General features: G+C 49.4%; 1 protein-coding gene across 2 annotated transcripts in view; it reads right to left on the bottom strand.

The window, feature by feature from the left end:
- SLC7A10 (solute carrier family 7 member 10) overlaps positions 1 to 12,081 on the bottom strand; it is a 45,327-nt gene that overhangs the window by 9,282 nt on the left and 23,964 nt on the right. For both annotated transcript variants that reach the window (XM_075433504.1, XM_075433503.1), the window contains exons 2-4: positions 7,003 to 7,207; positions 1,096 to 1,247; positions 187 to 312 (exon numbers count right to left, since the gene is read on the bottom strand). In XM_075433504.1, coding sequence (XP_075289619.1) covers positions 187 to 312; positions 1,096 to 1,247; positions 7,003 to 7,207 — 483 coding nt within the window. The remainder of the gene's footprint in view (positions 1 to 186; positions 313 to 1,095; positions 1,248 to 7,002; positions 7,208 to 12,081) is intronic.

Genomic DNA, 12,081 nt, shown 5'->3' with positions numbered 1-12,081 from the left:
GCTGCAAAGGGACTGATTTCTCTGTCGTGCCATCCTTTCCACAGTGGCATGAGTATACAGGCTCGCTTCTTGGCTAAACCCAGTGCCCTTTTGGGTCGGTTTGTAAGGAGGAAACAGTGCAGTAAGTGGGAAAAATCACGTCTATCAACAGTACCATACCCGTGTTAGAGCTGTCTCACAGAGTACCTTTAAAGATCTGTATGAAGCCCACAGTTATGATAAGGGCCAGGGCTAAGAGTTTTCCTGCTGTAAATATATCCTGAATGCGCGTTGCCCATCGAACGCTGGAGCTGTTCACCCAGGTCAGGAGGACTGGAGAGCAAAAGACTGAATTGAGCGAAATGAAATCATGTTTATTTAAGAACATACAGTCAAAACATTGAAAAACACGGAGTGACACGCATGTTCCTGCAGGGAGCTGTGGCGTGGCCAGGAGCGAGGGTGAGGAGTGTTGCCTTGCCCTGGGAGACTCCCAGCTGCAGGGGCATCCCTGGCAGCCAGCAGCATTCCCCCTGGGCGCTGCCGGCAGGGTCTCCACCCAGCTCGGGTAACTGTGCCCGAGTAGTGCTCAATGTGCAGGGATCGCTGCCTCCTCACGGAAATGGTGAACGTCTTCAGTCCCCGTAGCTCTGACTTGCTTTTCCCTCCTCCCCAAGTAAGCAATGCAGAGCCGGTGGCGTGCTGCGCTTCCTACACACTCGCATTTGTGAAAGCAAAAGACGGCTAGGAAGGGCTCGAGTGGTGGTGGGTCACCTGTGCCAGTGGGCACCCCGTGCCGGTGAGTCGCCCATGCTGGGTGCCCACGGCTCTGTGGGGAGCACGGCGCTGCCCCATTCCACCAGCTCACCTGCAGCCACTTTCCCCTGGACCCGCAGGGATTCGGGCACCCTTGCGCCCCGCTCCAGCGCACTGTGCTTGCTGTGGGCAAGTGGGAAGGGACTGAATATCCCATACCGGTCATGGTGCCTGTCCTGGGACCTCCCTGTTTGCCTTTTGGGTTGTGGCCGTGACCCCAGCCTGACTGAAGTGGCCCGTTGAGTGGTCCCATGTAAAACCAAGGCAAGCTTTGTGTGTGCGCAAGAAGCAAATACTCACGTAAACACACCATGGAGAGGATCCTGGTGGCATTATAGGGGGGGATACAGTTAGGGAAGACAGGCTGCAGGACATAGTTTGAGAAGGTCAGCGCAATGACGGCCAGACTGGTCGGGTACATGATAAGCACCGCACTCCAGAGCAGCAGAAACCTGAAAGGACAAGAAAAAACACAAGAAGCAGTGCTGGGCATGTGCTAGAGGAGGTAATGCATGCTTGGCTGTGCTGCGCTTCAGGATGGCTCCCGAGGCATTGGGACCAAGCTCCTTCATCCCGGTCACACCTAATAGTCACCTACTTGTGCCTCTCCTCATCCCTCTTCCTGCATTCCCAGCGCAATCTGCATTTTAAAGTGAACACTTTAAAGCAAATCACAGTTCAGGGATGTATGGAAGAGTGAGGATTACGCCCAGTGGGGACATAAGGATTTAGCTCTTTATGGCAAAGTGAAAGTGTCTCTGCTGCTCCTGGGCTGACGTGTTACCGCAGCAGACAGCCGTCTGTGCATTGCAGGCATTTTCCGTCTGAACATGAGGAAGAACTTCTTCCCTCTGAGGGTGACGGAGCACTGGAACAGGCTGCCCAGAGAGGTTGTGGAGTCTCCTTCTCTGGAGATATTCAAGACCCGCCTGGACAAGGTCCTGTGCAGCCTGCTGTAGGTGACCCTGCTTCGGCAGGGGGGTTGGACTAGATGACCCACAGAGGTCCCTTCCAACCCCTACTATTCTGTGATTCTGTGATCCCTGATGCGTTTCAGCAGGGCCCCCAGCTGCAGGCCAGGGCAGCTGTTGGGGCTGCTACTGGCTCCCCAACCATCACTGGGGGGTTTCTCATCACCATGCAGGTTGGCTCTGTGGCCTGGGCCAGGGCAGCTTAGTGCTGCAGGATTCTGCCATAGCCCAGCCGGGGCTCCAGCTGCAGGGGATTGCACCGAATGAGGTACCTTTGCAAATGCAACGTGTGACCTATTTTGCTTTCTCACTCTGGGAAAAGGAAAAAAGTAACGATCTTATAAAAGCAGCAGTGGATCTGGTTAGGGTTTTTAAATATTTGAGGGATTATTATTTCTGTAGTGAGAAGCAGTCATTGCAAGAAAGTGAAATCCTGCTTGCCATGTACATACACACACAGACACATATATGTTAATTCCTTCACATACACGCACAAATGTAATGCGCAGGGATGCCCAGCACAAACGAGGATTGGAAGTGACATCTCCAGATAAGCTAGTACAATTTCTAGATTACATGGGCTTCTCTTTTAAAGGCTGCTCCCTCCCAGCATGCTGCCTGCTGCCAGCCCCTTAAATCTGGCAGAGGTGGGGAGGTCCCACCTGGGCCTGTTAACTGGGAGGGAGGGAGGGAGCGAGCGAGTGTGCGTGCGTGCGTGCGTGCGTGCGTGCGTTTTCTTCTGTGTTCCTCGGGCTGAGATGGTGAGTACTTGGTTCCATCCTTTACTTTGCCTTGTTGTTTCTGACAAGTATGGGGCAAGTTGGTGCTTTTCTTACTAACTAGCTGAGAGTTAATTTGGTAAACTGGTATTATATAAGAGCTGGTTACTTTCCCAAATGGCACTACTGTTTTTAAAACCCTTGGCTTTTCTTTTTGTCCTTTCTCTTTATTTTGTTGTGTGACTCCCTTTTTCTTTCTATTCTTTTACGTTTTCATTGTGGTTCGGAGCAGTTTTCTTCAGTAACTGCTTTGTGCTGTTTGGTGCTGAGGGTGGCATACCCAGTTTGGGGCAGCTCTGCAAGCAGGAGCCTGAGCGCTGGACAAGTTAAGCCTCCAGCACATGGACCCCTTGGGTTAAATCACTGAAGGCTAAATATGACTTAAAGACTGCAATAATAATTTGCTGACAGGGTTTCAATGCTGGTGGTGCTGAGTGAGGCCAAGTTCAGCCCCCGCTGTGTGAGCCCGCAGGCAGGGGGCTGCTGGGCAGAGGCCACCAGCTCTTCCCACCACGTTTACCTGAGCCCATGTGCTGTCTGTGGGCAGAGAACTGTATTCAGCTAAAAATGTTCAGTGGGGAGAGTGAGTCTGAAAACTGCATTTCAGGCAAAATGGGCCCTTGCTTCTATGCTGCAATGTGGAGCGCATTACAGTTGGTGTTGGGCACAGTGCAGTTTAATGGGAATGTGAATAATTTAATAGATTCCTGACAGTTGATTTGCTTCATGCTGAATTGAAATACCCATAGGACTGGTAACAGCAATTAAAGTAAAAGCAGAATTTTAGCAGGGGGTGACAAAGTTGCACTGTCAAATAGGAAGCTCCAATGTAAGACGACTTTACAACAAGAAAGCAGCTTGCCTAAGATGTAGACCCGCTTCTACCCTGTTCTTCTAGGCAAGTTTTAACTATAGCCTGGTTGTGAGAAAAAGGCACCAGCGCTGGTCACTCAGATCACGTTTGTGTCCCCGAGCATCTGGGGGCTGGGGCTGCACCACTGATCGCTTGCCTTGTCTCGTGGTGCTGTCAGCAGCTGCCCGGGGCAGGGTTGGGACCTGGAGGCCCAGCCGGCTGGGGGATGGCTGCTCTGGAGCCAAATTGCTTGTGGGGAGGTGGCATTAGCTGGGGCTGGAAGGTGGGAATCAATCCTGGTACAATTATTACCCAATACTCCGAGTCTTCTAGGAAGTCTTTGCTTTTGCAGCACAACCTTTTATCATCTGTGGTGTAGGGTAAGTAAAGAGTACAATTTTCTCAGCAAAGAACAACTGTTCCACATTAGCTATGATTAATTGAAGTGGCAAGGGCTGAAATTTCCCGCAGATGTATCTGAGTTTCAGATGTCCTCGCTATCGTGGTGCGCACCATTCGACAAGCCAAGGTGCACGCTGCGGGGCTGGAGGCCGCTTTCTGCCCGGCAGCCAGCGCCAGGAGCACAGGGAACCCAGCCCGACGTGGGGAAGGGTCCTCATGGCAAGCGCGGGGTTGCTTTGCCTGGTTCTTCAAATGGCAGGCGGGGGGGAACTACTGCTCAGAGGGCTGAGCTGTGGCCCTGGGGGAGGCGGGGGCTGCACCCTGCTTGATGAGCTTCCACAGCTACTCGGTAATGTACAGCACTGCAACAACCGGAGACGTTGCATCTTCTCTCGTTTCCAACCAAGCAGCAATCAGACCTTTAGAAAAAGGTGAGAGATAGCTGAATGTAGAGGAAAAAAAAAAAATGCACCTGTGTTTGTGATTTAAAAAAATTTTTTTTTTCTTTTCTGACCATTGGACTTTGTGCGGGAAATCCAAACTCCTGCATGTGCTAATGGCAAAAGGGACAGTGAAATAACCTTACTGACTGAGGTTCTTCTGAGCAACCCGTGGTCATGTGTAATGAGTGTCAATGGCTGCTAGCCAGAAGGCCTCTGCTGTGTTTAATGTTGCCAAGTCTGATCCAAAGTCTGCTGAAGTTAATGGCTGTCCTCCCATCAATGTGCATGTGCGTTAGCTAATGTCTCCAATTAGATTATTTTTCCCCATTTTAGAAACGCTCTGGAAGAAGTGACAATCTGTGGTGGGACATGCTGCATTTGGGAAGGTGTGGCACTTGTGTGGAAGTGCCAGTCATCCCTGGACAAAACCTACATTTTTTGCAGATATCTCTGCATACTAATTTCTTCACCTGTGGAAAGAAATGAACAGCATGGCTTGATCTGGATCTCTATTAGTCTAGTTGACTTGGTGAAACTGGTTCTCAGACATGTATTTGGGATGTGCCTGTACTCCCAAGAGGACTTCACGTTAGATACAAAGGATCACAGAGTCAAAGCAGCCTGTGAAAATACAAAATTAAACTAGAGTGTACCATACTTGTGCATCATTAAGAAAAGAAAACAATTTGAAATAGATGCTGTAGTACAGATCACCTTATCATGGGAAAAGCTGAAGTGGTTTAAGGAAGTTTGAACTCGTTTGAATATGACTAATGCTATCCTACATGGCTGAAAGAAATACCGCCTTTGGAAACTTTAGATTTTTGCAACAAGAACAGCAAAAAGGAAATATAAAAGTGTACTTGAAGCATGTTTTACTTGCAGTTTGGAGTGACACTTATCAAAGCTCTGACTAGGAGCTCTCTGACGATTTCAGTTCTATTGATTTTTAGTAAGGACATCTGTCCAGTCGTCAGTCACTGCTGGTGAAGCAACTACATTAACTGCAATGTTATTGCTGAGCATTCAGAAGTTGTATTTATCAGAAATGCACTAGTGGGGTTTTTGTGAAACTGAATTTATTTATTTTCTTCTGCAAAGATACATATTAAGCCTATTGTTTACTATTTGGGTAATGTTCTTTTTATGACCTGTATAGACATGTTCCCGTGTGCACGCAGATGAGCTGTGCTCAGATGGCTCCAGCAGCATGGGATGTGACGCACTCCCTGCAGTTAACGCGCTCATGCGCAAGTGCTATTTAAAACCAAGATGACTTCTAAATGAGGATGAAGGCGGGAAGTCTGCTCGCTGGTACCAGACCAGAGCCCAGTGTGACAGGGGCCCTCCCTTGCCTCCTCCTTCTGCCCTGGCTGGAGCTGCCTGGAGGCGTCCCTTCTGCGGGGTCATCTCCAGCCGAGTTCTGCCATCACCCCCTGCTTTCAGCAGCATTTTGTGCTCTGGCCTTCAGCTGTACTCAGACGCAGAGCGGCTGCCAGCTCAGGAGATAGCCCTGTCCTGCCTCCCTCTCTGTTATTCCACTCACCTTCTTACATCACACCTAGCAGTGTTACTATATATATATATATATTTTTTTTTTTTTATTTACGCAACCAACTATCAGTACTGCCAGGCACAGAAGCTGGGGCATGTAGTGCTCCAGTGGCCGTTACCATCAAACACTACTTCTTTGTTCCTTATACCTATGCAGGAAAACATAGTAAATGGGGATGATTTTGGGAGCGAGGGACAAGACAACAGAAGTGAAGAGGAAATGTCTGGCTGGGTATGGCATGTGCTCCTCTAATTAACATCTTTGTGTGAATAGACCAAACCATCCGTATTTGCCACTGGGAAAAATCCTTTGGCAGATGCACTAAACCTTTGTGTGCTGAATTTGATATTCTTTGCTGTAGAAGGATTAAATCAGAACGGAGAATTGAAGTTTTGGAGAAGTGGTGTTTCCCTCCTCGGGGGAGGCACGGTGCAGGCTCCCGTCTCAGCTCGGAGCCCCACACGCGAGTTCCAGCAGGGGAATGGGCGCTTCCAAAGTGGAAAACTGGAGGTCCTCGTCAGGGTTTCCCAAAGCTGCAGGCTTTAAGTGGTGGCTCAGCAAAGTGCAGCAGGGTGCAATTCCAGCCCTGCTTTACTGGAAAACCTGACCTTTTTATACCAAAACCTACCTGGAGGCCTCTTGCCTAAGATAACCCTTTGTCATACTTCTGACAGGGTTTATTTTTGTGGGACAAAAGGTAAAGTCTCTTTGCAAAGCAAGAACGGGAGCACTGCTCCCCTTCGGGTGACAAGGTTGGGCTTTTTTGACATGGCTTGTGCATTGCAAGCCTGGACAGCAAGTGAGCTGCTGCCGCAGCCGAGAGCTCCCCGCTTCGGGAGGTGAGACCACGGCTCTGTCTCCAGGTAAGCTCCAGGTAGCGTGGCTTCCCTGGCGCGTGGAGCTCTCAGTGTGAGGTACTGACCACTTCTGGGTGTCATGCAGGAGCGTCACTTGGAGACAGTGTCATTTACAGTGTCATTCTTTCCTTTTATGGACTTCATTGAGTCAGAGAGGGAAGTGAAAGCATCCACAGCTCTGCGCAGGGGTGATCTGGTATTTCTAATGAGAGCAGAAAGAATGACTTTGCAAAAGCATTTTATTGACAAATGTTCCCTGTCTCTTCCAAGTCAGATTATCTTTTCCACACTTAATATAGTTAGTATAAACATATTTTGAAATTACTTTACAGAGATAGGGTACTTACCCAGCTAACCCACCAAAAATCTCTGTGACGTAGGAATAATCCCCTCCTGATTTGGGGATAGTGACTCCCAGTTCAGCGTAACATAGCGAGCCAAGGGCAGCCACCCCACCGCCAAGCACCCAAATAATGAGAGCCAGTCCCACTGAGCCGGTGTGCTCCAGAACTCCTTTTGGCGAAATAAAGATCCCAGAACCAATGATGTTACCTGGAAAGGACAAAAGGTTTTCAGTGAGCTAAAAGAAAGTGAGAAATGCACTTTTATTTTTTTTATTAAAAAAAAAAAAAAAGGCAAACAAACCCACAGCTGCCACCCAACCAAACAAGAACCCCCCACCAAACCCTCTCTTCCAGATTTTGCATGACTTTATTTTATCTGATTACACCCTGGGGAAAGTGTTGCCATTTATCAGCAATCAAGGATGGTAAGGGCATGCTCAGCTCTGCTGAAGCACAGTAAGACTCCAGCGAGCATTCGTGTTTGCAACCGGCTGTTCTGTGGCACAAACTCAGCTTGCACAACTGTCTGCTGTCACCTGCCATGCCCAAGTATTTTACTGAAAGGAGTCAGAAGTGTCTTTGTAATGAAGATTTTCATGTCCTCCTGAAAGGAACCCAAACAAGTTAGGGCCCATCTTTGGGGGGCTGGGATGTCAAAAAAGATTATGTAACATTATCTATAATGTAGAGGCCAAGAGGTGCTCTTGCCACCAGGACAGATTTAATACCGTGCTTGAAAAAGTCATCGCAAAGTCTGAAACACTAGAAATCCATTAATACTTTGTTTTCAATATCTGTGCTGTTTTGTCATTGCCCATAGCTTTTTAAAGGGATATTGTGGGGTGACTGAAATATCAGAAAATGTGGACTTCGTCCTACTAATTTTGTTTAATTAGCGCGTGAGCTGAGGTAGTGCTAGGTGTAGAAAGTGAGTGCTGGATGTCGCAGATGCTCTTTGTTCGTGTGGGGCCAGGGCATGGTTGCCCCCCCAGGCCAGCACAAACTCCTCTGCAAGAGGTGCTTCAGAACTGCTCAGGATCTGGAAGCAGAGATTTATTTTTGTCAGTCTTGGGGAATTTTTGAGCAATACCTGAATAGCGCTCTTTTCCCAAAAGGATCTGAAGACCCTGCTGTTGCAGGATTCTGCTGAGTGCTTTCTTCTTTTATGAGTTAGTGTTGAAATCTCCAATGACAGAGTTGAGTTTCAGCCTATGCTGTTGAACAGCATTTCTTATCAGTGTAGGCATGAAAATAAAATATGCGATACTGGCCGTTAATGAGGTATTGTCACATAAACCAGCTTGACAGCCTTTGAACCTGTGTGGCATCAAACCTAGGCTCTCTTCCTCCCATCTGCTTTATAAATGCTTTTCAGCTTGCAGTGTATAGCAAGCTCCCTAAACATGTCCAGCTATGCCAGATTTTGCTGCACTTGGCTTCCATTCTGTCCTTGTGTTTCTAAATCAGCTTCTGGAATTGCAGCTCATCCAGCCGGTCTGCCCTGGTTGTGCTTGCGTGTAGCCGTGTGTTTGCAGCATGTGTGTTGAAGCAGATACTCTATCTGTGGTTTGAAATGGAATTCAGGTGGAAAATGGACAACGCTGGCAAGAGCGGGAGGGTGGGAGGCCATGGAGGCAGCGCTGCTGCTGCTGCTGGTGAATCTCTGCCGGATTGTCCAGGGGGTTTCAGGCTTCCTGGAGCAAGGGGCTACTTGTGGCACGATGGTCTTGCTACAGGTGAAGCTATTCCCTGAATATTAAAGCGTTAGTACAGCACTGCAATGGCAAACCAGTGAATCTGATAAATAGAATAATTTCATAATGCAATAAAGATACCTTCTTGGGATGGGGTGGTGGGATGTGTGCTGTGCCTTTCCTGTTTGCTGGCATGTCAGCCTGTGAAAGGGCACTGCTGCCTGCGAGGGCTGCATCGGTGTAAAAGATGGCTTTTCAATGTTCTGCTGAACCACGTTATGAAGTGCCCCCAGGCAGCTCAGTCTGTGGTGCGGTGGCTTCAAGGAAGGCTGGCCGAGGGCAACAGTAAGGTGACTAGTACAGATTAAAGAAACTGATGCAGACCTCCCACGAGTTGTGAAATCGGTTTAAAAGGGCATGACACTAGAAAAAAAAATTTCAAGATCTCATTTTAATTTATAAGGTTTGCAGCTGGCCACGTTCCCCTGTGTGAGGGCCCTTTCATGGGCACAGGCAGGCCAGAGCCATGTTGTTTTTAGACATAAGCTGAGAGCCACAGCTGCCTTTTTAGAAAATACACTGAATAGCACCAAAATTTTGATAATGCCTTTAAAGCAACATTATTAAATTTTATATCATCCCTGAAAGCCATGTAAAAAGAAAAAAAGGTTACTAGTGTACTGTTAAAGGGCTCAGCAAGTGACTTCTGTAGCTGGCTGGTCTGGCTCTGTGACAGTGCTCAACGTGCTCTTGTGTGCTCTCCACAGAGGACACATTTTGGAGCAAGAGCCACAGGGTACCTCTGCGCCAGCGATGTGGGGGACCCTCGCTCTATGTCTGGCACCATCCTCTGCGGATGGATGCAGTGCTGGGCAAAGGCAGAGGTCATCTTGACGGGTCTCATGGGAAAAAGTGGCAAAATGCCAGGCAGGGGAGCATTTCTGTTTGGGAGTGAGCAAGGAAACCAATTACAGGTCGACATGAAGGCATGGAGGACAGCCATAAAAATCCCCTTCCTCCACCCCAAAATGGGAGCCAGGGTGCAGGGACACCCCTTTGGCACCATGGCTCACATACGGAGAAACAGGAAGGTGGAAGATGGGTGGGAGCAGGGAGATTAGCAAGGGAAAGCAAACCCAGCCATGCCTGCTCACGCTCTTCCCTCCTTCCCCTCTGGAGCCAGAGGTGGTGGCCAGATTGGGCTCAGCGGCTCCCAGTCCAGAAACTGTAAACTATGATGTGAGGGATCATAGAATCATAGAATAGTTTAGGTTGGAAGGGACATTTAAAGGCCATCTGGTCCAACCCCCAGGCAATGAGCAGGGACATCTTTAACCAGATCAGGAGATCAGGTTGCTCAGAGCCCTGTCCAACCTGATCCTGAATCTTTCCGGGGATGGGGCATCTCCCACCTCTCTGGGCAATCTGTGCCAGGCTTTCACCACCCTCACTGTAAAAAATTTCTTCCCTATAGCTAGTCTGTCTACCCTCTTTTAGTTTAAAACCGTTACCCCTTGTCCTATCATAACAGGCCTTGCTAAAAAGTCTGTCTTTATCTTTCTTACAGGCCTCCTTTAAGTAGTTAGAGTCCACAATGAGGTCTTCCCATAGCCTTCTCTTCTCCAGGCTGAATAGCCCCAGCTCTCCCAGCCTCTCCTCCCAGCAGAGGGGTTCCAGCCCTCAGATCATTGCTGGGGCTTCCTCTGGCCCTGCTCCCACAGCTCCAGGTCTGTCCTGTGCTGAGGGCTCCAGAGCTGGGCGCAGAACTCCTGGGGGGTCTCAGCAGAGTGGGGCAGAATCGCCTCTCTCGCCCTGTGCCCACACTGCTGGGGATGCAGCCCATGGCACAGCTGGCCTTCTGGTCTGAGTGCACACTGCCGGGTCATGTCCAGCTTTTCATCCATCAGTACCCCCAAGTCCTCCTGGGCAGGGCTACTCTCAATCCCTTCATCCCCCAGCCTGTATTGATACTGGGGGTTGCCCCAGCCCAAGTGCAGGACCTTGCCCTTGGCCTTGTTGAACCTCATGAAGTTCACACGGGCCCACTTCTTGAGCTTGCCCAGGTCCTTCTGGATCGCATCCCTTCCCTCAGGTGTGTTGACCACACCACTCAGGCTGGTGTCATCTGCAAACTTGCTGAGGGTGCACTCAATCTTGCTATGTCGCTGATGAAGATATTAAACAGTTCTGGTCCCAGTACTGACCCCTGAGGGACACCACGTGTCACCAGTCTCCATCTGGACATTGAGCTGTTGGCCACTACATTGTGGATGTGACCACCCAGCCAATTTCTCATCCACAGAACAGTCCACCCATTAACTCTGTGTCTCTCCAATTTAGAGAGAAGGATGTTGTGGGGAACCGTGTCAAAGACCATATGGAAGTCCAGATGGGCAATATTCATAGCTCTTCCCTGATCCACTGATGTAGTCACTCCATCATAGAAGACCACTAGGTTGGTGAGGCAGTACGTGCCCTTGGTGAAGCCATGCTGCCTGTCTCAAATCACCTCCCTGTCCTCTATGTGTCTTAGCATAGCTTCTAGGAGGATCTGTTCCATGATCTTCCCAGGCACAGAGGTGAGGCTGACAGGTCGGTAGTTCCCAGGGTCCTCCTTTCCACCCTTTTTAAAAATGGCAGCAATATTTCTCTTCTTCTAGTGACCAGGGACTTCACCTGACTGCTGTGACTTTTCAAATATTGCGGAGAGTGGCTTGGCAACTACATCAGCCAATTCCCTCAGGACTCTGGGATGCATCTCGTCAGGTCCTGTAGACTTATGTATGTTCAGGTTCCTCAGGTGGTCGCAAACCTGATCTTCTCTTACAGTGGGAGGGACTTTGCTCCCCCAGTCCTCATCTTGTGGTCCCTCCACTTGAGAGGTGTGGGAAGAGAGGTTGCCGGTGAAGACTGAGGCAAAACAGTTGTTGAGTACCTCAGCCTTCTCATCTGTTGCTACCAGTCTTCCAGTCTTGCTCATGAGGGTGGTACACTTTCTTTGACCTTCTTCTGGCTGATATGCCTGTAGAAGCCCTCATTATTATTCTTTGCATCCCTTGCCAAGTTCAGCTCCAGCTGCGCCTTGGCCTTCCTGACCCCATCTCCACACAACTGGGCAGCGTCCCTGTGGTCTTCCCAGAATACCTGTCCCTGCTTCCACTGCCTGTGCATTTTCTTCCCCTTTAGTTTGACCAGCAGGTCTTGACACAGCCATGCTGGTCTCTTGCCTTCCTTTCCTGAGTTCTTACACCTGGAAACTGGGAGCTCTTGTGCTCTGTGGAAAGCATCCTTAAAGATCTGCCAGCTCTGTTCTGCTTCCCTGTCCCTGAGGACAGTTTCCCGGTGGGTCCCAGGGGAAGAATGGGGTCTTACTCTGGAGAGGAGCTGT

Source organism: Opisthocomus hoazin, chromosome 12 (genome assembly GCF_030867145.1).
Source record: "Opisthocomus hoazin isolate bOpiHoa1 chromosome 12, bOpiHoa1.hap1, whole genome shotgun sequence".
Taxonomy (NCBI): domain Eukaryota; kingdom Metazoa; phylum Chordata; class Aves; order Opisthocomiformes; family Opisthocomidae; genus Opisthocomus; species Opisthocomus hoazin.
This window is presented reverse-complemented; position numbering and strand designations above follow the sequence as displayed.